The 25287-nt window shown below is 38.5% G+C and overlaps 1 protein-coding gene across 5 annotated transcripts in view; it reads right to left on the reverse strand.

Moving 5' to 3' along the window:
- Nucleotides 1-167: 167 nt before the first annotated feature.
- PKN1 (protein kinase N1) overlaps nt 168-25287 on the reverse strand; it is a 78039-nt gene continuing 52919 nt past the window's right edge. For 4 of the 5 annotated variants that reach the window (XM_039349181.1, XM_039349183.1, XM_039349180.1 and 1 more), the window contains 20 exons: nt 22811-22956; nt 20937-21066; nt 20131-20276; nt 19015-19228; nt 18450-18647; nt 18181-18290; nt 17626-17769; nt 14768-14843; nt 12763-12919; nt 11926-12022; nt 11756-11838; nt 10734-10812; nt 8832-8923; nt 8433-8609; nt 8108-8170; nt 7290-7366; nt 6582-6724; nt 6056-6163; nt 5684-5764; nt 168-5033 (listed from right to left, as the gene is read on the reverse strand). In XM_039349181.1, coding sequence (XP_039205115.1) covers nt 4830-5033; nt 5684-5764; nt 6056-6163; nt 6582-6724; nt 7290-7366; nt 8108-8170; nt 8433-8609; nt 8832-8923; nt 10734-10812; nt 11756-11838; nt 11926-12022; nt 12763-12919; nt 14768-14843; nt 17626-17769; nt 18181-18290; nt 18450-18647; nt 19015-19228; nt 20131-20276; nt 20937-21066; nt 22811-22956 — 2525 coding nt within the window. In that variant the 3' untranslated portion in view covers nt 168-4829. The remainder of the gene's footprint in view (nt 5034-5683; nt 5765-6055; nt 6164-6581; nt 6725-7289; nt 7367-8107; nt 8171-8432; nt 8610-8831; nt 8924-10733; nt 10813-11755; nt 11839-11925; nt 12023-12762; nt 12920-14767; nt 14844-17625; nt 17770-18180; nt 18291-18449; nt 18648-19014; nt 19229-20130; nt 20277-20936; nt 21067-22810; nt 22957-25287) is intronic. The other variant, XM_039349182.1, reaches the window with a different exon arrangement.

The raw sequence follows: 25287 nt of genomic DNA on the forward strand, positions 1-25287 counted from the left end.
AATAGCTTTTCCTAATGGCTCAATATAGATAGTATTTTTCTCTCACACATTACTATCCCATGCAACAAAAACTCATAATTAGTGTTGTGCTGATAGTGGCCACATCATACTGTCATACAATATATGTATCACAAGAGAGGGGATTAATAAATTAAAGATCCTTACTATGCAGAAATACTAATTTATTATTTCAAACTTGGGTATCAACCTCTACAGGCAGTCCTCAATGTACAACCACAGTCAAGACCATAATTTCTAAGCAAGATGGGTGTTTAATGAACCTGCTTCCCCCATTGCTCATTGGAAGCCAGCTGGGAAGATTGCAAATGTGGATCACATGACCCCAGAATACTGCAACCATCCAAACACATGCTAGTTGCCCAGCGCCTGAATTGTGATCATGTGACCATGGGCATGCTGTGAAAGTCATAAATGCAAGAACTGGTTGTAAGTCACTTCTTTCAGTCCCATTGTAACTTTGATCACCAAACAGTTGTAAATTGAGTTACCTGTGTACTGATTCAGCATTTATTTCAATTACCTTCTATAGGTAGTCCTCAATTTAATGACTGCCTTGTTTAGTGACTGTTTGCAGTTATAAAAAAAATAACAATCCTTGCAGGGTCTATAAAGCAAAGAAAAAGATGAAGTAAGGTTGTAAGTACAGTTTCACTTAGCAACAGCTTTGTTTAACAATCAAATTGCCAGTCCCAATTGTGGTAGTTAAACGAAGGCTACTTGTACTTAAGTTGTAAAGAATACAGAATATTAAGTGGAAGAAGAAATGAATATGAAACTATTATGAAAACTTTTACAAGAGCAACTTTGGTTATCCCTCCAAAATAGTAAGAGGCAGTATTTCAGATGAAGATCTGTACTAGTTTCCTAATACAGGGATATGCTTTATTGAGCTGTTTAGTTGAAGCAGTCACCTTATCTTTGGTTCAGAACCACCTCTTTCCTCCCTCTGTGTGTATGAGAGAGAAATTTCCCTAGTTTCCAAAGACAAATTAATTGGTGCTGCCAAAGTGAATCCAACCAAGCACTGATAGGGAATTTATGCTTTTTGTGCAGATTCCCCATAAATCTAATGGCATTATGGAAACTTATCTTTATCAGTGTAGTAATGAGGCTACAAAATCAAACTTGCCACAATTTATGATTTAGTTCCACTGGCTTCAATGTTGCAAAAACAAATGTTATATAAAAGACAATCCAGACTAATATGGAGCAATTTCACAGTAATCAGATCTCTGTCTAGAATCATACGGTCACCTTTTTGTAGTCACTGTTCATCTAGTACGAGGTTATGCATGATAAACAAGGTGGTTTATTTTGTAACAAAGCAATAAAGGAGAATGAGCACCTAATTCAACAACTTTCCTGGAAAACTATTTGCACTTTATTGTAATGCACACATTTACTCTCTAGTCTTAAGACTTAGGAATTTGGTCTTAGTACTCTGCATCCAACAGATTACATTCTTTCTTATGGAAACTTATGTTAATTTCCCCTCTGCTATCAAACTTTACTTAAAATATCATTGTAAAGCTAAGACGGTGGGTCTAGGCTGGGTCTAGGAATCTAATCTGAAGGAAAGCTAGAATACCTTTCACATGCCCTACCCCCTTGAATGATGAATTGTACTGTTCAGCTAAAGGATTTTTTTTTTTTTGCCAATATCTTCTAATATTTTGCTAAGCTCAATACAACTGTATTGAAATGTATACAGTTTAAAACTCAGGCTTTATAACACAGTGTGGTTCTGGTCAGGCAACAGAGGTAGTAACATTAGTAAAGGAAACTTAATAAATATGACAGTTTTAGCATGATGGTGTCTCTTAGCACAAATTCACATAGCTACTAAGATTAGACATGCTTTGGAAAAGATCTAAAAGGCAGAAGTAGAGGCACGCAGGTAGTTAAAACCCATTCTGCTAATAAAGGCTATTCTTCAGAACTCATGTTGCAATGCTGAAGTTTCTTGTGATCTGGATTGCCCCAGGACTGCCTCCATAATAGAGAACTGAAACTTGAAGTTGATTTTAAAGCAGGCTGTGCTGCAATTAATAATAATTAATGTATCCATCTTTCTGGTGATTAAAGAAAAAAGCAAGTAGTGGTCTGCCATATTCGAGCTTCAAAAAAACCCCACAGATGACTGCAAGTTTTTTTTCCATCTTTTTGGTTGTCCAGATGTCTGCATTGGTAATGTAATGCCCAGGTACAGAAGGAGCAAACAAAAATTAAAACCTCAAACTCTTAAATAAATCACATATGTGCTTGAGTTCCTTTCTAAGGCTCATTCTTAATCCTTCCCAAAAGAGTGACTGCCTTTTCCTTGTCATGCAAAACACAGTATTAAATCCATGCTCCTACTCTTCTGAAACAGCAATTTATATCTAGAAGAAACCTTTGTTGTTTTCTTTAAATGAAAATTATTGTCTGTTCCAATCCTTCAATTTTCTCATACAGGTCTACATGAGATTTGAAAAGTCTTCTTTGAGAAAAAAGAAAAATATAAAAATTATGTCCTGTTTTATTTAACAAATTAAACTTGTATTTCTTAAAAATGGCAGGTTTATTCAAGTCTTTTGACCAAGTGTATTTTAAAGGGACGCACTTTGGCAATCTTGCACAAAGTGATGGCAGTGACCTCTAAAAATATTCTTACCCAGCCATAACTATAGTACTAGGCACAGCTTACTATTTTTTTTTAAAAAAAAGATAATATACTACACTTGAGATATTGCCATTTTTGTTTATGCTCCTTATGTATCTGCATTCAAAAATTTCAGACTATCTGTAAGGAAGTCAGATTAATAAAAAGCAGAATATCTCCTAATGAGGGCTGAAGAAAGGCAATCAATCATTCTGTAGGACAAGTGCTTATGATACAGAAGGAACCTAATGAAGTTATTTTAATGTGGACAATTATAATAGTAGATGTTGCATTCTGAACAGAATTTTGCTTTCATTAGATACACTGCAAAGACCTTCTCCTTTCTCATTGCCTCTTTCTTCATGAATATTTTATTTGCCAGAGCAATAATTCAAAACTCTATCCAGCCCTGTACAGTTTATCTTCTTGTTGGCAGAGCAGGGCAAGCACAAGTACATTGTCACTAGTGAAAGTTAGGAATAGAGGCAGAATTCTTGATAAAGCTACCAAATTAACAAGAAGCGTCTGGGCAATGGCTGACTTCTATTAAATCATAAGCCAATCCCACCAACTTTGCACAACACACTAAACCATAAATTAGCCAGCTACATTTTAGTCTACAGAGTTATACAAACCCATTCTGTCTTATTTGTGTATTTCATATTCTGATGTCCTTGATGTTCACTTATAACTTTTCTGTTTTCTATCTCTTCATCTCCCTTTCTTCTCTTTAACTACAGATCTACTACAGAAAAATAAACTAAAATAGCAAGACTTTTTTTATTATTATAGAGGTCTACATTATCTGTCTGAAAGCATCCAGAGTCTCAACCACTTTTTCTCCTGAGGTCTGATATACTCTCTTGGCATAATAGTGTGCAGATCTCCAAGAGAACTGGGATATAAAATGGAAATTAAACAATTTGATCATTACTTCCAAATGATGGATTTGAGTTCATGTTGCTCTGAAATCCACAATGATTTTGCTCTATAATCAAGTATATCCCCTCACTGAATCAAGTATTTTGTCCTGAGAAATTCTCCTCCAGTTTATTAAATAAGCCTCTGTATGTATGGTTTGTTGGCCATTTAACTGAAAACTAGCTGTGGTGAAGGTGCAGGTATATAGTTCTTACACTATTCAAGTGTGATGTAACTTTCATTAAATTACTATAATTTGGTGACCAGAATCACACGAGCAATAATTTTTCATTTGGTGCCACTATTTTCTTGATTGTTTCTTGCAATTATTTTAATGCCGTTATTTCCCAACCAGATCTAGATGTTCACTAATACCCAAACAAATTTGTTCAGAGTATGGGACCTAGGACCTTAAGAAGCTTTCTGCCCCAGCTACTGCTATGGGATGGGTACAAAGCCTGTGAATTCCCAGGAAGAGTAAGATAATAATTTACACACATTCACTAGCAGTACATATGTCTATCTTATGAACATGGAGATACTTCTTGAGGGGAAAAAAACCATGAGCTTTTTGCAAATGGTTGTAAAGAAAGCCCAGAATTACAGAGTTGGTTCAAAATCGACCCAAGAGAGTTTGTGCACTGATAGAAAGCTGTGATGCAGAATGAGATTCAGTTTTCCCTTCTGGGTTAGAATTTCAAGCAGTGAATTTCAGCAACTGTTATCAGAAAGGCAACCCCTTTTTTTCACAATATGCTTTTAAAAAATCCTTCAGTATGTTAGGGCAAAGAATGGCCCTTTGACTTCAGAATCTCCAGTACTGGTGGATTCCTAATAATAGTTTTGCTTGTTCCAGCAGAAAGTTTGGAAATCATCGTATGCAACAGTTTCATGAAGATGCAGGTTGACCAAGTTATGTTTGGCTTTCCTTCTTTCTTTCTCCCGTTCTTTCTCTTTCCTCCCCTCCCTTTGAGCCAGCAGGTGCCCACCTTTCTGCATGAATTATGCTGTTGTCTGGACAATGCAAAAACATTACTGGAATTTGCCCTTCTAATCCCAGAGCAGGCATACATTGGTGAAACACTACTCATTCCACATTTTGCTAGCAATGTGATTGGGGTTTTCTGGATTTTGCTTCTGGGGCTAGCAGGCAGTACTAGGAAGTGTCTTGAGTCAATGGAGGAACAGAATTCTGCCTCACAGAGCTGGCAGTGTTGAGGAGGTCTCCTTGCCGTCACTTCCAGAGCTAGCAGACGCTGGAGACATAATCAAAATCTTTGAAGGCATCCTGTTCCTTTTGAGTGAGGGGCCGTGATTCACGGGGTGGTGTCAGCACAGCTGCTTCAGCTGTAAACTCCTCATCGAAGTTGCTGATGTCTTCACGGCCCTTAATTACTGGCACAAAGGGTGGTTTGACCTTACGAGCCAGCAAAGCTTCCCATTCAATGCTCTGTGTACAGGGGGGAAAAAAGTAAGAACTCTTGACTTCTTTGAGATGATTGTTACTATTAAATTAGAAAAGGAAATTATATAAATAAATAACACACTGAATAACTGAAGCAAGAAAAGTATGCAAAATAAGCTACAAGATGCTGGAAATATATGGAGCCTACAGCAATAATTAACAATAAAAACCATCCGTGTCCTAGCAAGAAGCTTTCTTTTCAAAATCCTCATTTGGTGGCCATTTCTACTGTACTTCATTCGAGCTATAGATTTTAGATGCAGAAATAGTGCAGGAAATCTCCCACTTCAGAAAAAGAGAAACTGTCCACAGACAGTAAAAGTCTTTTGGGTGCAACAAGACTGCTTTTTTTAATAGCATAAATGTGATCAGATATATGAAAGTAGCCTATGTTTTAATGGATTAAAATTTCTCTGCCTTTAAAGCAGACATATAAGGGACTGCTTTTTATGCTACAACAGTGTGTCTTTCTCTAAGAAGGCACAAAGGAATACTGTCTTGGTTGTTCTAGTATAGCTCTAGTGAAGGATGATCTCAATTGATAGTTTCAGCCCAGAAGATAGTGCAGAACTTTTTTTGAAAGAATCCATAACTAACAATCTGAAGAAAGAACAGAAAAGGAACAAGGTACTTACTCTGAAAAATGGGTGCTTCTTCACATCCTCCGCATCACGCTCACTAGAACCCAGGCGTCTTTCTGGATTCCGACGCAGCAGCTAAATGAAAATTGAGGTTGTCAACATCAAATCAATAAGGGCAGACAAAACAGGTCTTACCCACCACCATCTCCTCCAAGCCCAGAACAATATTTTCCATGGCTATATCCTGTTTTATGTTTTCCTGCCTACCCCAAATCTAATGTCAGTATGGAAACATTGCAACTAAACCTATGTTCATTATGTTCAAGTCTCCCTCCCTGTGTTCTCCTAATCCTACAACCCCATTAGAAGAATCTCTTCTCTAGTTTTAGTCCTAGCAAATTTACAGCTGAAGCAGGAGGCACTCACCCGGCGCATGATTCCAATTGCCTCTGTGGAAAGAAAACGGGGGTAGCGCACCTCATCGTTGACAATGCTGTCAAATACTTCTTCTTCGTCGTCTCCTGGGAATGGGGACTACAACATCAATTGGGACAGAATTGGATATTAGTCTGGATTCTTCCATCCTTCTCAGAATCAATTCCATCCATCCTCACCAATCCTAGATTCCCGGAAAAACTTGAGAAACTGGATCAGAATCTCCAAACCTGGATAGTTTCCAGTCTTAAACTCCCAGAGTTCAAGCAACATCCATGTTTCCTGGGGAATTTTGAGAGTCTGAAGGCCACACACTTGGAAGTTGCCCAGATTAAGAAATACTTTAGCCTCCTGTATCAAGCTCCCTGCCACACATATAAATACACTACTTAGTTTATTTTTCCCTTAATGTTTAATGGCATGATTTCAAACAGTAAAGACCCATTCCCAAGCATCTAATCCAAAACCCTTTTTTGTCCCACTTGCCATTTTCCGTAATTATATAAGGGTGACTTACCTCACCTACAAGCATCTCATAGGTAAGGACCCCCAAGCCCCACCAATCGACTGCTCTTGTATAGGAGGTGTCTGTAAGCACCTCAGGAGCCAGAAACTCTGGTGTCCCACAGAATGTGCTGGTACGGTCAGCATAGCCCATTCCTGGAAAACAAAAAGAAATATGACTTCAGCAACAATCCTCAACAAAAGTGTAGAGAACATCAAAAATTTCAAAATCTTCATAGAAAGTTCTGAAATAGGAACAGCATTGTCCACAGCCCGGGGGAGCGGGAATGGCATCCAAATGTGAGTGTAAAAATGAGCAATTGAAGTCCCAACCCACCCCTTAATGCTGTAAAATGTAAAATGGTGCGGGACTTGATCACCTGCTTATATTTGACATTTTGATGTCATTGACCACAGCCCCTAGAAATCCCCCAGAATAGGAATTTTTCCCCAACATTTACTGCTAACTTTTATATTTTTGTGTATCACAAGACTACCAATACATGCATGATGATTGTACAAAAAATCTTGGCAAAATAGATGCTTCTCTCACCTCTTTTGCAGTTCTGCTCTCCCTAACGGACACCTAAGTTTTTTTGGAACAGTTGCAGATCAGCTTCTACTAATCAAGCCAGCATAATCCGAGAGACACATTATGTTTTCATTTTATTTAAAATATTTATGCCAACTTTGGAGAAATTAACCCATCCCCCCAAATCACCTTCTTTGCAGAGGCCAAAATCTGCAATTTTCACAAAGCCTTCTGTGTCCAATAGTAGGTTATCCAGCTTCAGATCCCTGAAGGATAAGAAAGCTTTTAAGTAAAATAACTACTGCATTTTGCAGGAATTCTTACTTACTGCCACAAAAATCAGACAATGGAATTACTAAACGTTTTAAACAGGAATCCTCCATTATAACCTTAGCTCTTTGTGGCAGGATCTAAAGACATTACTACATTTCAAAAGTCAAGTTTAGGAGAAATGGTTTGAACAACGCTTATCCTTGCTAAGTGAATGTAGTTACTCATATGAAAAGAATTGGAAATTAATATGCAAATAGTTCTTCCTTACTGACTGCTCATTAAGCAACCAATGTTGAGACCACATTGAAAAAGGAGACTAGTCCTCATACTTGCAACCGTCAGTGCCCCCCCCCACATGATTATAATTTGGGCACTTGGCAATCAGTGCATATTTAAAATGGTTACAGTGTCCTGGAATCATGTGATTGCCATCGATGATCTTCAAAGCAAAGTCAATAGGGAAGCTGGCAGGAAGTCACAAGTTAAAATAATATGACATGTTTAATAACCAAGGTGATTTGCTTAATAACTGCAGCTAGAACAGAAATCATAAGTTACTGCAGTCATATGACATTTCACTTTCCAACTCTGTCAGTAGCAATGGAGTTGCCAATCCCAACTGTGGTCAGTAAATGAGTACTACCTATGGTATAATAATATGATGATGTGAAAAGATGCAGAAAAGACTATGAAAGAAAGGGAACATATGGAATGGCTTTAACAGTGATACATACCTATATACTATCTTGTGGTCATGAAGAAACTGCAGGCCCAGGACGACACAAGCAGCATAAAACCTGAAGGTGAAAACAAACTGTGAAACCCTGCAGCAGAGGTAATGCCAGCTCTATTCTGGTAATCAACAATGATTCCCATTTGTGGGAGCTATAATCTAAGAGAGAATAATGATATAACAAATAAATGGGGCTGAAAATCTGCTCTCAGTATATTGGAAGGATAGCAACATTTAAAATGGCACCCAACAAGGTTCTTTCAGGAACCCTTTAGATGCATTTTTTTGTACTGTAAGGTCTGTCTTCTCTCTGATGTGGCACTTACGTTGCACGTGGCTCTGAAAAAACATCAGTGTGTATGTGCATCATGAGGTCTCCACCTGCTGTGTACTCCATGACAAAACAGACATGCTGGGGTGTCTGGAAACAGGCGAAAAGGTTCACTAGGAAAGGATGCCGTGCTTGGGTCACAATCTCAAAAATCCGCTTCTCGCACATCAGGCTAGGAAGAGGGGGGAAATTATTATCAAGATGGAAGACAGCTATATGCAATTCGATCCTTAGTCATGTTAACTATCACTTTCATAATTGCAGTGGTGCACAACTACACATCATTAAAAAAGAACAGACTTTAATACACTTGCACATTTGAGCAGTTCTATACTATGATTACATATTTGTCTGGGCATTTACCCTTTCCATTTCTAACTCACAGTTAACTCACCTCTCTACTTCATCTCTTGCAACAATATCCCCTTTCTTTAAGGCCTTAATAGCAAACAGTTCTTTTGTTCGGTGTAACTCAGATAACAACACCTATATAAAACATGAACAGAAGCAAAGTCGTTATTTAAGATATTGATCAGTGACTAAGAATAGTGGTCAGGAAATGCAAAGCAGGCTCACAGAGAAAAAAATATCTTTCAGCTCTGCATCAGGTTTGTTCTCAGCTTGATTGTTTTTTAGTATTTTGATTCTGATCAGGCATATAAATGTAATATAAGTCCTATTGCAATAACTGATCTTGTTTTGGTAACACCAACAGTTATAAACAGTGTCATCCTATTTTTTCCAAGATACATATATGTTATGAAAAGATTCCTTAAAATCGTTGTTTTGGATACATTTAAGGCATATATTTGTAGCCATATGACTGCACGTTTCAGGGGAAAATAAAAAACTTAAAAAAACTTGAAAAATAAAGTTTTGGAGCTTTTAGAACATATGCAAGACAACCTACAATGGCAACTTTAAGACTTGTGGACTTCAATTCCCAGAATTCCCTAGCAAGCATGGCTGGCTGGGGAATTCTGGGAGTTGAAGTCCACAAGTCTTAAAGTTGCCAAGGTTGGAGACCCCTCTCCTAAAGGATTGCAAGAACAGCACCCACTTGTAGAATGGCATGAGGCCACCTCTGGAGGAAGACCACCCCTCTCATTGGCTGCCGTGTCTGTCAAAAGCTTCAGAAAAATGACAAGGTAAGTTGAGTGCTCCCACACATGGCTGGGTGACTGGATGGGGAGCAGGGCAAAGCGTCTAGGGCAGTGGCAGCTTCGTGTGTGCCGGTAGCCCCAGAAGCCAGCTGAAGCTCCCACATACTGCTAGGAGAGAAGCAGGTCCAGGACCACAGCAGCTTCATATGTCCCAGTAACCCCTGGAACTAGCTAAGGGCTCCCATGCATGGCTGGGTGGAGAGCAGTCTGAAGGCCTGCAGGACTGTGGTAGCTTTGCATACATTATAGTTCCTGGAATGCCCATAGAAGGTTTCTGTGTACCAATGGGCCCTGGGCTTCCCAGAGCTTCCACCATCCCTTGAGGCACTCCCACATTCTGCTTAACCTCAGCAACTAGGTGAGATGGGATTGTGGTTGTTGAGCAAAGCAGTCACGTGAAGCGTCACTTAATGACTGCTTCACTCAAATGATAGAGATTTGGGGCCCAACTGTGGTGTTTTCAGTCAAGGATTACCTGTACTGGAGTTACAAAGGAGACCTATTAAAGTTTTGAAAGACTTGTTGAGGAAAAATTAATCTAAAAAAAATATTATATAATGATAGGGGCTTTAACTGTCTTCAATGTCAGCTTTATTAGTATGCCTACATATGCTGAGTTGCATTTCACTATGGAACTAAATTATTATCTGACCCTCTTTGATAGGATAGAAAGGAGTGGTTCCTTTTTTAACCAATATTTTATTGAATTTCCAGTATTAAAGTTGTAACAAAAATATTACTCATTTATGACAGAAAAAGACAGTGCTACCAAGAATTTTTAACTAAGATCAAATGTAGTATCTAGATTTAAAATTTTGAGCTGGTATTAGTTGTTTGCTCTCTGTTTAGGAATTGGTTCTTTTTTGATATAATGGAAAGACTGATCAATATTCTTCTGTGTTGTCAAGGTTTAATGCTAAGTTTAAAAACCGAGCTGTTTCAATGTATACCATTCTATCTCTCTTTTTCTTTTCTTAACAGTAACATATATTAAAGATGAAAGGAACAGGACTGCCACATTCCAAACACTGTTTACTCTCATTATGATTCTGCATCCATCAAGATGGAGACAGACGTTTTGTATTGAGAGAGAGACATTGGGAAAAACTGGAGGGAGGGTATGCAATACTCACTTTGCCAAAGTGCCCGCGACCTAGCACAGCTACAAAATGGAAATCATCCATAGTGAGAGGTGTTTTTCTCATATGGCTGCTACAAAATAAAAGAAAAAGTCAAGGGTGGCTCCCTACCTCCAGCTCTACCCCAACACACATACAGAAATCCTTATACAAAAAATAAAGTTGTTAAAGTCAACGATTTAGCAAAATCAGCTCTGGGCATTCCTTTTTCCTATGAATATCTAAAACAACTTTTCCCAATTCTCCTGATTTGTGGACTTTAGAATCCCTTAGCCAACATGGCCACTGATGATCACTGTGGGAACTACATCTAAACAGGTCAAGAAGGAAATTTGAGACAGGCATTATTTATCTACCAGGTAAATAAGTTCCGGATCATTCAAGCAGGATTGAAATGAGCTAAATAAATAAATAACCCCATTTCTGTATACAGGGACTTATCAAAATAATTGTATCTTGCACGATCACATGAATACTTATATGGGGTAAATGCAGATGTAATTGATGGCATACCACCAGATTTGATTAGCATAATTTTATCAGTAAGCACATATGAGATGTAGGTCAAGGAGAGGGAGCAAAAGCAAAGAAACATCTAAAGACAAGAAAATTAACTGTGTTTTGCCGAGAGATATATTAACTCAAATCCCATTAGAATTCACTGTTTGCAAGGTGAGCACAGCACACTGTGGATGTTCTGCCATGATGGGGAATTAAGTCATTTATTATCAGACATTGTACTGGTGACATTTGTATCCTCGTTTCAGACATCACTATATGCATTAGAGTTTTTGAAGCACTATGCATTGTGCACATTTAATGAAGCAAATCCTAGGTAGAAAATCAGTGTATCAACAACTATGCATTTATTTGCAACACAGACTGTTTATAATATGCTGACAGAACAAGGAGTTAGAGATGTAAGTGAGCCATTTCACAGGAAAGAGTAATTAATAGCAAGATAAAACAAGTAAAGGGTCTATGATGGCAGAAAATGGGAGAAAGCTGTTACCTACCTGTGAAAAATATTTTCAGATCCTCTAGTCTCACCTCCTGAACCTAACTCCATTTGAAAGACCTCCTCCTCAGCTTGTGAAGTCTGTAAAGAAATAGAAATATAAAAAAAGAAGTAACTGCTGGAAAATAGCAGCTTCCCTGCCTGCCAAACTGAAAAAGAGACACTTACCAGTAAGACCTTCTCAGGAAGCTCAGGATCATCCTGGCCCAAATGCCCAATTTGAACTCTATCCCCTTCCAAGTTCAGCTTCTCAATGGCAATGTCCCTGGATGGGGGGAAGAATTACGTGGAAAATTACCACAGAAACTACAACCTGAGGAGAAATTGTGTTAATTAAGGTATTTACTCCAGGGGTCAAGACACAGATATTTTCCAAATGTTTCTGAATTACAAATAAAAAGCAGTCCTAGCCTTCACAGTCAATAGTAAGGGATGTTGTAAGCTACACATGGGGACAGATTTTATTTTAGGTCTATAATCCTGAGGTGATTTAGCAGGACATCCAAGGAATTTTATATTAGCCCCTTAAATATAGACAGTGCAATGGCTCAGCAGTTAAGATGCTGAGCTTGTTGGCTAGAAAGCCGACAGCCCAGGTTCAAAAACCGAGCATTGCTCGATGAGTGAACTCCCATCTTTGCCTATCTCCTGCCAATCTAACAGTTGGAAAGCATGCAAATGTGAGTACCACTTTGGTGGGAAGGAGACAGTGCTCCATGATATCATGCCGGTCACATGACTGCCTTTGGACAGCATTGGCTCAATGGTCCTTGGAATGGGCCCCTTATAGTCAGTTATGACCAGCGGAGTAAAATCTGCAGGGACTCCCTTCCTTCCTCAAATATACGGCTTCAGAAATATCCAAACCTTAGCTTTCTTTCATCAGCCAATAGCAACAAAGTAAAATGAGTATAATATGAAACATGAAAACATGGTTTATAAATGCTGCAGCCGCTAAGATTTTTAGCTGCTCACCCCTGACCTTCAAGTATATAAAATACCTACCCAGAGCTCTGCCTACTTTCTGAGCCAGATGTTGGAGTCATCTGCGTTGAGGGGCTATAAGTCCCTGTACTACTGGCAGTGGGAATGAGGCGTCGCAGGAGACGTACCCATGTGGCAATATCAATGTTCATTTGACGAGCACGCAAGAAAGCTTTCCCTAGGAAAGACAAAGATGAAGAAGAACAGCTGGAATTTTGCAAGTGATGAGACATAGGCAGGCATACACGTTTAAGGGGATCAAATGTCTGGGATCAAACCAAAGACACACAGAGCTAGCATCCCATTTCCACAGCAGCCAAGAAATACAGGTACTTTTCAACTTACGACCACAATGGAGCCCAATGTTTCTGTTGTTAAGTGAGGCAGTTATTGAGTATTGCCCCATTTTACAAACTTTCTTGCCTCAGTTGTTAAATGAATCACTGCAGTTGATAAGGTAGTAATCCGGTTGTTAAGTGAATCTAGCTTCCCCATTGACTTTGCTTGTCAGAAGGTCACAAAAAGTGATTAATTTGGGGGACATAAAAATGGTTATACATATGAACCAGTTGCTAAGCTGATCCCAGCCATTCAAAAAGGATCATTTGATTACCTAATAGCCTAGTGCTACACTAATCCATAAAAATCAGGAATCATGAAATGTATGAGATCAGTGGTACAGGAAAATTCTCAAACCTGCCTTCATCAATTCAAATTTAACCATTTATGTTTTTATATATTTATGCAGAAAAATGCCATAGGGAAAACAGAAATTAGTATTAGCCTCCATCCAAATACCATACATTCATGAATAAATCCAAACATACTGTATCGGATCAAATCCCCAAGATGAGACAACAATGTAAGAACTAAGTCTACATAAATGGCCAAGAAAGTGGGTTATGAAATGCTTAGATTAAAACTTATATTTGCTACTTTATTTATTAAATGTATACATAGCCAATATAAATGAGATCTTCTTAGTCCACTAACTATCTCCATCATGGACCATCCCACTGGGACCACAAGCCAACTGGCAGAACCAGGTCTTCAGGCCCTTTCGGAAAACCACGGGGGTGGGGGCAGATCTCATCTAGAGGGGCACAATGTTCCAGAGGGTGGGAACTAGGGAAGAAATGACTCTTCTTCTCCTGGACCCGACCAGTTAAAATTCCTTGACTGACAGGGTCTGCAGCATGCCCCTTCTGCCAGATCTGTTGTATATCCAATATAAGCTATTATCCTTTTACCTTCAGCTCCATCCAACATGGACTGGGAAACCTGAAGGCCTCCAAATGTTATTGGATTCCAATCCTCATTAAACTCAGTTATTGAGGCATTGAGGTACTCTTAATATTTAAAGTACGCTATACATGTTTCAGCCTGTCCCCAAAGACTGGATTACAATAAAGCTGTTATGGTAAAGGATCTTTTGTAAGGATTAGATTAAATTATTGAAGTATTATTGAGGCATTGAGGTACTCTTAATATTTAAAGTATGCTATGCATGTTTCCAGATACCCATGCATGTGTATTTCTCTCATAAAAGATGCAGGTATTTAACATTTAATGAAAGCAACTACTGAAGCCATTTTTTGAAAATGATGTGTTCAAGTTATGGAATGGAGCATTTAAATGCAGCAAGAAAATAGTTGAGTATGTTACAAGACTAAATTTCATTGGGGAGGCCAGTAAGTTATTTTTCTGCCTGAGATTCTAGTAGGAAATGTTCCCTTGGAGAAGAAAATACTTTGGAGAAGCTCATCCTTGGCCTGCTCATCCTCACCCTTGCTCAGTCACACAATGAGAATACAGTGAACAACCACGCATGATATGCAACAACGACAACAGATATTCCACACAAAAAAATATGCCAACGTGATATTCTAGCACTTTATTTCCAATGCCATTTCTCTCCCACAGCTAACCAAGCTGGCAATTGGTATGACCAGTCCTTCAACACTGTAGATTAAGGAAGTACTCAAGGCTGGCTGATCAAGATTCAAACTGTGGTCTGATTCCTTACCTTGCTGCTTGGAAAAGATCTTCTTCTGTCGCTGGAGCTTGGGTATGCGCTCAATGACAGGGTTAAAAAAGATAACCTGCAGCAAGAGAGTGTACTGTAAGCCAGGCAAAGGGGCAGTGCATCCTGAGAAACAGCTCCTGCTGCAACACTGCTGCAGTGAAAAGCAGCCTTAAGGCTCAGGCTGTTTCGCAAGCTAGATTGACCCAGATGCGAATAGCAACCTCTGGCTGACTGGGGCTGAAGAGCCTCCATCTAAAAGGAGGAATTCAGTCCTGCTCCTCTTCATCAGCCATCATCAGCACCTCATCAGACATGAGCCTCAGAGTGCAAGGCTCCCACCCACAGTTCTACTGCCCCACTTTCTACAGTAGCCGAAAGATCAAACCTCCATCTACTACATTAAAAAACAAACCTTTAACCAGAAATCACAGATGTTTATTTATGAAGACTTTCCTACTAACTCTTTATCTTTAATACATTCAAAGTGAATCACAACCTGGCTAAAATATAAAATAAACACCATCCCAAAATGATTAAGGCCATAGGTTTAACAAATAAAGCAGGAAAAGATTTTAAAAAATGAAAGCTTGAAATAATACAAAATCTTAGCAGCATATCTAAGAGTTCAAAGTGTGGGATCCGGCCCCATGCTAAAGCCTCGAGGCTGTACAAGCAAGCATATCTAGTATGGCTTTTGGAGAGTCACAAATGGACAGGATAAGAATCTTTAGCCCAGTTAATGAAGCACAACAAAACTGAAATATTTTGACTTCACTTAGCATCTCAAGGATAGTGTTAATTATAAGCAAATAATCTTGTAATGTGAATTGTTTGTGATGGCAAAATCTTTCCATAAAGTAAAAACTTCCATTAGAAACTGACCAATATTAAAAGGATGAAATATTTATTCATTATAAGCCATTATTTCATGATGATTTGAAAGTTAGCATCTTGTAATATGTAAGACCTCAAAAAATAATAATTTCGTCCCAGACTATTTGACAATTTTGCTCAGTAATTCCAAGTTATTCATTCTTTTTTTTCTTTTTTTTTAAGGTTGAGCTTTTATTACAGGGACATTTTCACTTATCTGTTACATAAACTGTAATAAATTATACATCGAGGTATTCCACAGATAATTCATGTTTTAAGGCAATTTAGTTCCAATCCAAAGCTAAAATATTCCATCATCATATACTGATTTGATTGCTGAAAATTGCAACATCATTTTTCAAAGATAATCAGGGAATATCTTATCTGATATTAAACATGGGGGTTGCACATGAAGAAAAAAACTAGGTTGATTAAAATATGGGGTATTTATGCAAATAGAAAGATGTGGGATGGGAATAGCTTTGATGATGATTTGTCCCTTTTTTTTTAAATGGCAGTACACAAGTAGCATATTGCAATGGGGTTCAGTAAGAATAATTATTTTAAAGTAATAACACTATTTCAAAACATATTTGTAAAAACTGAATTTTCACAACAGGAAATAGTGCCATGTCTAATCAATGACACCAAAAATATAAAAAAGAGAAGAAAAAGAAAGAAATGTTTTGTCCTTCTTGAGTTACTGATCATAAACTATGTGGGTCTTATTGTCACTGGTTAAGAGTTTTCTGAAGATCGTTTCCTGTCTCAAAGTACTTGGGATTTTAACATTCATGAAAAATTGCTAACTTCTGGGAATAAGGTGAATCCATTGGAATTGGGCAGCTAATAAATTCAAATAAATAACTAAAGCTTTGTCAGTTTCTTTTCACCTGACTCCCTCTCCATTTCATTGCTGATATGGTATAATCGAAACAGGCTGAGTGAAGAAACTGAAGAATCTCACACAACAATTTTTATATAAAGAATCCTTTTAACTCTGATACAATGCAGTATCAATATTGGATAAGGATAGACCTTCTCTACAGGCTGAATAAACTAAGAAGCAAATGTCTGATTCTATAATGAAGCACCCGAGTAGAGATGGGATCTAGGGTCCATAAGACATTGCTCTCTACTATAGCCCCATTATTCCTGGTCATTGGCCAGATTGGTGGGGCTCCCATGACATCTAATGGCCCATTCCACTCCCTTTGGGGGGGGGGAAGGAAAACTCGTGTAATTGATTTATATCTAAGCATGTGATGTTGCAAACATACAGCACGTATGGATTAATGGTGGAATTATTACACGCAAGAACTGGAAACAGGAAAATAAGATGCCTGAATACTTTTTTAGTAGCATGTAGATCAGTGGTTCTCAACCTTTTTAATGCCGCGACCCCCCAACCAGTCGTAAGTCGAGGACTACTCAACCAGTCGTAAGTCAAGGACTACTCAACTGGTGCAGCACCGTTTGCAGAATGGGACTTTTGGCGGGCTCAGCAGGGCAGAGACAGCCTGGACAATTCCTATTGGCTTTTGAAAGCCAATAGAATTAGACTCTATTCAAGAGAGTCTTTCTATTGGCTTTCAAAAGCCAATAGAATAAAAGGGAGTAGCACAGCTAAGGAAAAGGGGAAAAAAATGGCGGACTGCGTTGTTTGGTGACCCCCGTGAAATGGTTGTTCGACCCCAAATGGGGTCCCGACCCACAGGTTGAGAACCACTGATGTAGATAATAATGCTTTCCCTTCATTCTCTCCACAACTGTACATATAGCACTTATATAAAGAAATCACTATTGTTTAAATTCATTCACTGTATAAAAGTATTGCAGAACAATATTTGGGACATGTTGCTGCTACCATGCTCTTTTTGGATTTCAACACTTTCTATCCACTCACTCAATTAAAATAATCTAAGTACTAGAATGTCAGTTATTTCCCACCCCGCTCGACGCCAATCATTTTTTTTTTCTGTTACCTCTGCTAACAGAGTGCCCTGTGGCTCCAATTCCAGGTGAATTTCATGGCGTTCATTGTCAAGGAAATCTTCCAGCTTGAGGTATTTCAGGGCACAGAGACTGCGGTAGTCACGCCAATAGACACCAATCTCCAGCTCTCTTGACTGATATGGAGAGAAGAGATCCATTAAAAAGATCAGCAGCAAGCAGTCACTGTCTCCACAACACATCCACCATTCCTACATCGAGATCCAAATTGTTTCCCAACAATCAGTTAATAGGGGCTTCACCATATTTCTCTATCTGAAGAATGGTGATATCAAAGAGTACACTAAAGAGATCATTATGAATAGATGCACTTTAATAAATATGAAAAATATCAAATGGAACACAAAATAAAATAATTTCTATAATAATCTGATTCCTCTCCCTGCAGTTATTATTCATGTGACTATGGCATGAAATTGGAGGGGGTAACATGACTTCTTTGCTACAGAGATACGAGCAGAAAGATGTTTATATAGCACAGATCTGGTATCTGAAGCCCATTAAAAAGGCACCATCTTTGCACATACCCTTTCTAATTCCACTGTGAAAACCTGGTTCCAAGCTTGTAGGCCAATGGATTTCCAAGCGGTCTGGCCTACAACTCCATTGTCCAGCTTCAATACAGCACTTATTTCATCTACGAGAGAAACAGTTGGAATGTTGAGAAAGAGCAAATAAAATAGATTTCATTTCATGCTGACCAAACTGCATTAACACCAATGCAACACTAAAACATATTAACATCCCTCTTATTCATTCTCTCATTTTAGTGCAGATCACTCTCAAGACTACTTACTGCTGTTATCTTCTGATTTGATGGTGGTCCTGCCACTTACACTACCACTGCGATTATATAGCCCTCGCCCGCGGCTCATGAATGAAGGCCGTGCTTCACCAGGACTGTTGCAAGGCAGGCATACAGTGGAGCCACGGGTACGTCCTGGGACAACCTCCAGCAACCCACTGCAGCCTAACAACTGCACTTCCAGGGTCCCTGCCAAGAAAAAACTGCTAAGAACCAAAGTCTGGAACATTTAAAACAAAACAACAATACTTTCTTTGAGCCTTAAGAGAGTCAGCAAGAGATCAGGCAAAAAAAATCCTATTATCTCATTTGTGTATGGAAAAGAAGGTACATTAAGAATGGATTAGAAAGTGCAGAAAACAACTACTGTATGAGATGGGGATACTGACTAAGTGGAATGTTCTCATTGTTGCTGTTATTAATTATTACAATTTCATTTCTATATCACCTTCTTAAATGGCTCAGACCGAATTACACACAGTCAATAACTAAACTGAAACATTCTGGCAATAGACTGACCCAACCTATGCCCAGGGAGAAGGGGGAATGCAGTCACCTGTGAGTGGAGATGGCTTTGATAGGGTATTATACTGGATATGCTGGTAGGAACTGGTATTGCGGGCACTGAAGGCAGGAGAGGAGGCCAAGATGAGTTCCTCCTTGATGATGCAGGCCTTTGGATGATCTTCAGGCAGTTCAGCCAGACGTTGCTCCAGAGAATATCGCAAAAGATCCAACTTCTGGCTTGATTCGTTCAGCCTGGTCTGTGCCTACAGCAAAGGTCCAGATCATCAAGTACCAATTTGGCTCAGCCTATTAATGACCCATTTTAAATGCTCCTTCCATTTTCACACAGTTTCCAAATCAAGACAGTCCATCTGATATATTAATGATGATATAGACTCAGCACCCTTCTTCAGCAAGTGGGCTATTGGATCCCAGGCCATATCTCAGTGACAGAGCTTGAAAGTAGGAAACCAAAGTGCCATATTCCCTGTGCCCATGGTACAGGCTACAGGAAATTTATATGTAATACAATGTTTTTTAACTCTTCTCCAGCAATTATTAAAATAGTTGCTTTTTTGTTTGTGGGATTTAATTGACTAGGGCATACAATGTGAGGCTTCAGATCAACAGTGGCCTCCCAAAATGTCAACTGTGATCCACTTCAAATGTTTGTTTATTGTGTTTCTAGACTTTCCATCTCCCAGAACAGACACAAATGTTGTCTTTGAACTGTAATTTTTTAATATGCCAGAAGTGGGATATTATTAAATATATCAGAAAGTCATATTAATTTAATTTAATCAAATGCAACTTTTTTCTAAATTGTGATTTTTAAGATTCCATCGCATAGTCTAAAACAGTGCTTAGTCTAAAGACTGAGCTTATCTAGCACAGGAAGTTGTGTTTGGACAATAAGCACACCGGCTGAGAATGCTTACTTGTAACGCCAAAAACGTCTAGAAATGTGAGTCTGGGAACAGGTGATGCAAAAGTTGCAAATATATGTCAGAGAATGGCATAATTGGAAAAAGTTTTTTAGGTTATTTCTATTCTGCTGTAGATTATTACTAATTTACAGTAGCACTGAATTGCTTACTATTTCATTTCTTCAATCATTTTATGTATCTTTATTATATAATACCAACCAAGGAAACTGCACCATTACCTCAGAAATAGCATGACGATCCTGAACTTTGCTGGAGCTCAGAAGGCGCAGTACATTTTTGGCACCTTCAGATATAGCATATTCTACTTGGAAGTGATGGCGAAGCTCCTCAATTCTCAATTCTATGGCGCTTAGATCTGTGTTCCCTGCAAGGAACATTAAAAAGTCAGTCTATCTCCATTTGTATGCTTAGCACCAGGGCCATGAAATGACACCCACAACTTCCCTAGTTCAGTAGCAGCCTTAACTATTATGTATTTCCCAGAATATCCTCAACCCTTGTAAAGATATTCTTAGGAAATAAACATGATGGAAGAATATAGTCCAGTGCTCTATTGGAAGTAAGACTATTTGCCTGCAAATAATAGCAAAGGAACATCCAAGGCTGGAAGGAACTGGAGAAAATATAGAGAACAGCCTCACTGATAGGATATAAACATAAATAGATGTATTGTGACTGCCTACCGATCATAGCAGCCATTTTGTCACTTTGACAAGCTCTTACATTTTACGGTGTATACCAGTCCAAAAAGGGATCCCTGGCTTAAAAGAATGATAGATTCCTTTGTTTTTAATATGTGCTTAGCTCCAAAGGGAAACCCAGAGACCTGTATCCAGACCCAGAAATAGGGGCTTCACACCAGCTGGGGAAAAGGCAGGACTTTAAACTGTTCCAAAAACCATTTCCTAGTTCCTGAAGGGTTTGAGAGAGCAACAGGAGGTTGGCCTTTCTGAAGTGACAGCCTGGCTATAGCATAAACAGAGCTTGCAGCAAACAGGGGTTTCTTCTTCATTGTCTCCTTCACCTTGCCCATCTTCCATAGTCAGCTGCACCTCGTCAGCTTGCACAGCCTTGCGAATCTGCATGCGGATAATGTTTATCTTGGTTTTGCTATCTTGTAGCATTTGCTGGGCTGTCTGCAGCAACTTCCGATCCTAGATGGAAGACCAAAGGGGTGGATTGAATTCTCTCCAGCAGAAAAAAAAAGTATTGAAAATCACAGCAAAATCAATGTAGCTGGCAATAGGTTTAAGACAGACAGGCTGACAGACCAACTGACCAAAATAAGCTCTAAGAATACACACAAAACAAACTGGACTGCCTTCCAGGGTATTTACAATTATTATCTCCAATTGTTATCTCTCTTTAATTCTGCCCATCCAGCAAGAGTTGGGTGATCTTCCAATATGTAATCAATCAATCAATCAATCTGGCAGGACCCAGGAAATGTGCCTTCTCTGTTGTTGCTCCTGGCCACTGGGTCAGCATCTCTTTGAGATCTGGCTGACCTTGACCCCGCCTGCCTTTCAAAAGGCATTAAAGACCTGAGCCCCCCCCCCTTTCAGCACTGGGTCTCCGACCAGTATGACCACCTGGATGATATTTTTCCCCTGCCACTTTATGTGTCTACAGTATATAAATTCTGGGGGGGGGAGGGTGTCGGTCTTTTTTTATTACATGGTTTTATTGAATATATTATTGTTCTTAAATGATGTACACCATCCTGAATCATGTGACAAGTGGATGGTTTAAATAAATAAATAAATAAATAAATAAATAAATAAATAAATACTTCCCAAACCTGAGGACTGAAACTGTTACCCTCGTATGTTGCTAATAGAGTGGGAATACAGGAATTCTAATGAGTTTTCAGTTAATCACAAGAACTGTCTACTTCTTCAGCCAAAATTATTTCCAAAATAATTCTTTATTTAAAGAACATTCCAAAATTCAGATTCTTAAATTATGAGAAACCATAACTGCAAACGGCACATATATATATATATATATACATATATATATTGCATTCCTGATGCCAGAGCAATTAAAACAGGATTTACAGAAGCATCTGCTTCTGTCAAAGTTTGTGGATGCTAAAATGCAGCACTGAGATCAATTCAATCAATATTTGTCTTTTGTATGATAAGGATCAGCATCAAGGATATAATTAATTATATATGACATGTAGACCACAATTTGCTAAGTCATAGGCCACACCATTTCATTCGATGTTTTAAAGAAGCATTTTTTTCAGATCTTTTTGTACTGAGGATGGTTCACAGTAAGGAGTTGGCCAGCTTAATTATAGAGGGTTGACCCCCAAATGAGCTTAACCCCCAAATGAGGTTTTTTTTCCCCTTCCCTAAGAGAATGTTGTGCTATTTTTATTTCTACTTGCAAAGCTAGGGAATGTTCTATTTCAAGGTAACTTGAGCCCTCTGAAGTAGCAGTTATCAGAAGCTGCTTGTTCTTGTGCTATAAACTATTTAAACATTTTAGAACAGTGTATTCCAAAGGTTTCCAGTGGGAGATATGTTGAGCATCAACAAAGAGATAATTCTGTAATTATTTAAGGAACTTTGGAAATCAGCGCATTGGTTTGTTACTTCTGCTTTGCAGGAAAAACATCTAAGGGCAACCAGGGATGCTGATATGCATTCTGATTTAAAACGCCTTGGATACTTTGGCTGGGGAAAACACTTCCTAACACCTTTGAGAGAATGGGGCTACTAAAACAGGCAACACTGACTTAGATGGATAGTCAGATTCTTTATCAGGTTGAGGACACTGATGCAGATATTTCTTTTGTAGGGCAGACATATTACTTGAGCTTATGTAAAATGGCAAGAAATGCCTTTGTTTAGAGAAGAAGGACAGTGGAGAGGAAAACAAACATACTTTGGCAGCACCGTTGGCATACATCTGGATCATGTTCTCTGCTCCCTGCTTCACTTTCAACTCAATGTTGAGCTGCTTTTCCAGACCAGCAATACGACTTTTAGTAGCTGTTGATCGGCTCAGGCTGCCTGGTGACTGTGGGGCATCTAGACAGGGATCAGTCATAGACATTAATATAAGCAGGATGCACATCCTTAAAAAGAACCATCTGAATTTCTGAACAGAAAGTAAAGAGAGGGTGCCACAAGCCTAGAAGAATGGAAGGTTCTCTGTGTCAGGGACATTCTCTTCTCTATCCTGGGGGAGGGGGGGAATCTACCAATGTCAGAGATATACAGTGATCAAAAAATCCAAGAAAACTGCTGAGCATTTTTATATTATATTGAACAGGTCTTGTGGAGCCTCAAGGTCCTCATATTGGCGAGAGGGTAATTATTTCAGTTTATTATCAAAAAGCAGCCAATATAGAGGAGTTAAAGAATCTCCCCCTTCTTAGTTGCGTTTTGTGAATAGGGACTAAATATTACTTCATTAACATAGCTGCTTCTGTCAGAGTTAGTGCTTCTCTCTTGCTTTTTAACTACAGTACTATTTCTTTCTTTTCATTCCTTCTTTTACTCTTTTCCCCATTAACTTTTTCTAGTTGATCTCTTACTTGATCATCCTTCCTTTCCACCCCAATATTCTGGCTTTTGCTCTCTTGGGTTTGAATGCCATAATGTCCACCAGGGAATGGTCTATCCTCTGTCAGGTTTTGGGTAGGCCAATCACTCAACTAGGTAGGAAAGAAATGTAAGTAAACACAATAACTTAAGAGAAGAAGTCACAAGTCTACCCAATTTATTTGGAGAAATAATTTAATGTATCTTGAAAATACACTAGCCTCTTGCTCACTAATTTACTATTTTATAATCTGCCTTTATTATTTTTTTATGAATAACTTAACATACCTAATACAGGTAGTCCTCGACTTGTCATCACAATTGAGCCCAAAATTTCTCTTACTAAGCAAGACAATTGTTAAGTGAGTTTTGTCCCATTTTACAACCTTTCTTACCATAGCTATTAAGTGAATCACTGAAGTTGTTAATTTAGTAACACGGTTGTTAAGTGAAACTGGCTTCCCCCTAGACTTTGCTTGTCAGAAGGTCACAAAAGGTGATCACATGACCCTGGGACTCTGCAGCCATCAAAATACGATTTAGTTGCCAAGTGGTCTGAAAATTGATCACGTGACCATGGGGTTGTAAGTGTAAAAAACGGTCATAAGTCACTTTTTTCAGTGCTGTTGTAACATCTAACAGTCACGAAATGAATGATTGTAAGTCAAGGATTACCTGTACTCCTTCCTCTTCCTATTTTCCTCACAACAACAACTCTATGAGATGAGGTTGAGAGAAGTGGCTGGCCCCAAGTCAACCAGCTGCTTTTCCATGTTTAAGGCAGAGCTAGAACTCACGCTCCCAGTTTCTAGCCTTGTGCCTTAGCCATAATTCAGAATGCACATTTCAAACTTTCTTTGACTTTCAAAGGTCACAACAGAAGTATCTAAAGATTACCTACTCCAAAATGATTAATAGTCAAATGCTTTACTTTGTTACGGTGGGAAGAGGACTCTTGCAGTACTAGTAATCCAATTTTCAAATGTTCTCCTGAAGATTACTCAATAGACATCTGATATAAACAAATTTTAAAATGATTTTTATATCTAAAATGTAGGAAGTGTTTGATATGTTCTTTCACAGCCATAGAATTAAATGCGTTGGATTACAAGGCCTATCATCCCTCAGCCATTATAGATAATAAAAGTGGTTGTTAACCAATCTGGTTGGGAACACTAGTTTAGTAAAACAGATTTTGGTGCTCTTATTTTTTCATTTATTTTCACTGCTAATTGCAGTTTCATGGTTTATTTTTAAAATATTACTTTAGATACCTTGAAAATATTCTGAATTATAAAGGTTATAATTAAGGCATAAAATTAAAATATGTGTGGAGGACATAGGAAGATCTGCCACAAACAATGGTCAGATTTCTTAATATGATCTACTTTGTAGCTTACAGTATATCACATATAAGAGGATTGTGTGTGTGTGTGTGCACCTGGAGTCAGTCTGGATGAACAAGTCCATGCAATTTTCTTGGCAGTATTTTCAGAAATGGTTTGAAGCTGCCTTCCTCCTAGGGTTGAAAGTGAATAACTGGCCCAAAACCATCCCACTGACTTCCTGCCTTAGGGAGGATTAGAACTCATAGTCTCCTGCTTTCTAGCTTGGTATATTGAACTACTACACCAAACTGGCTCTCATAAAAGCAAATATTCTGGTTTAAATCATAGGCCTTCACAAATATAATTCCATAAAACAGGTAATACCTGTTACAAAGCAGCTGCATCTTATTAGTGCCGAGAAAGAACCTCATTTCAATGAAAAACAATTTAATGTAGGACATATTTTACTTGAAAGTGATGAGAGAGA

Source organism: Crotalus tigris, unplaced genomic scaffold, assembly GCF_016545835.1.
Source record: "Crotalus tigris isolate CLP2741 ecotype Arizona unplaced genomic scaffold, ASM1654583v1 scf7180000018229.695902, whole genome shotgun sequence".
NCBI lineage: Eukaryota > Metazoa > Chordata > Lepidosauria > Squamata > Viperidae > Crotalus > Crotalus tigris.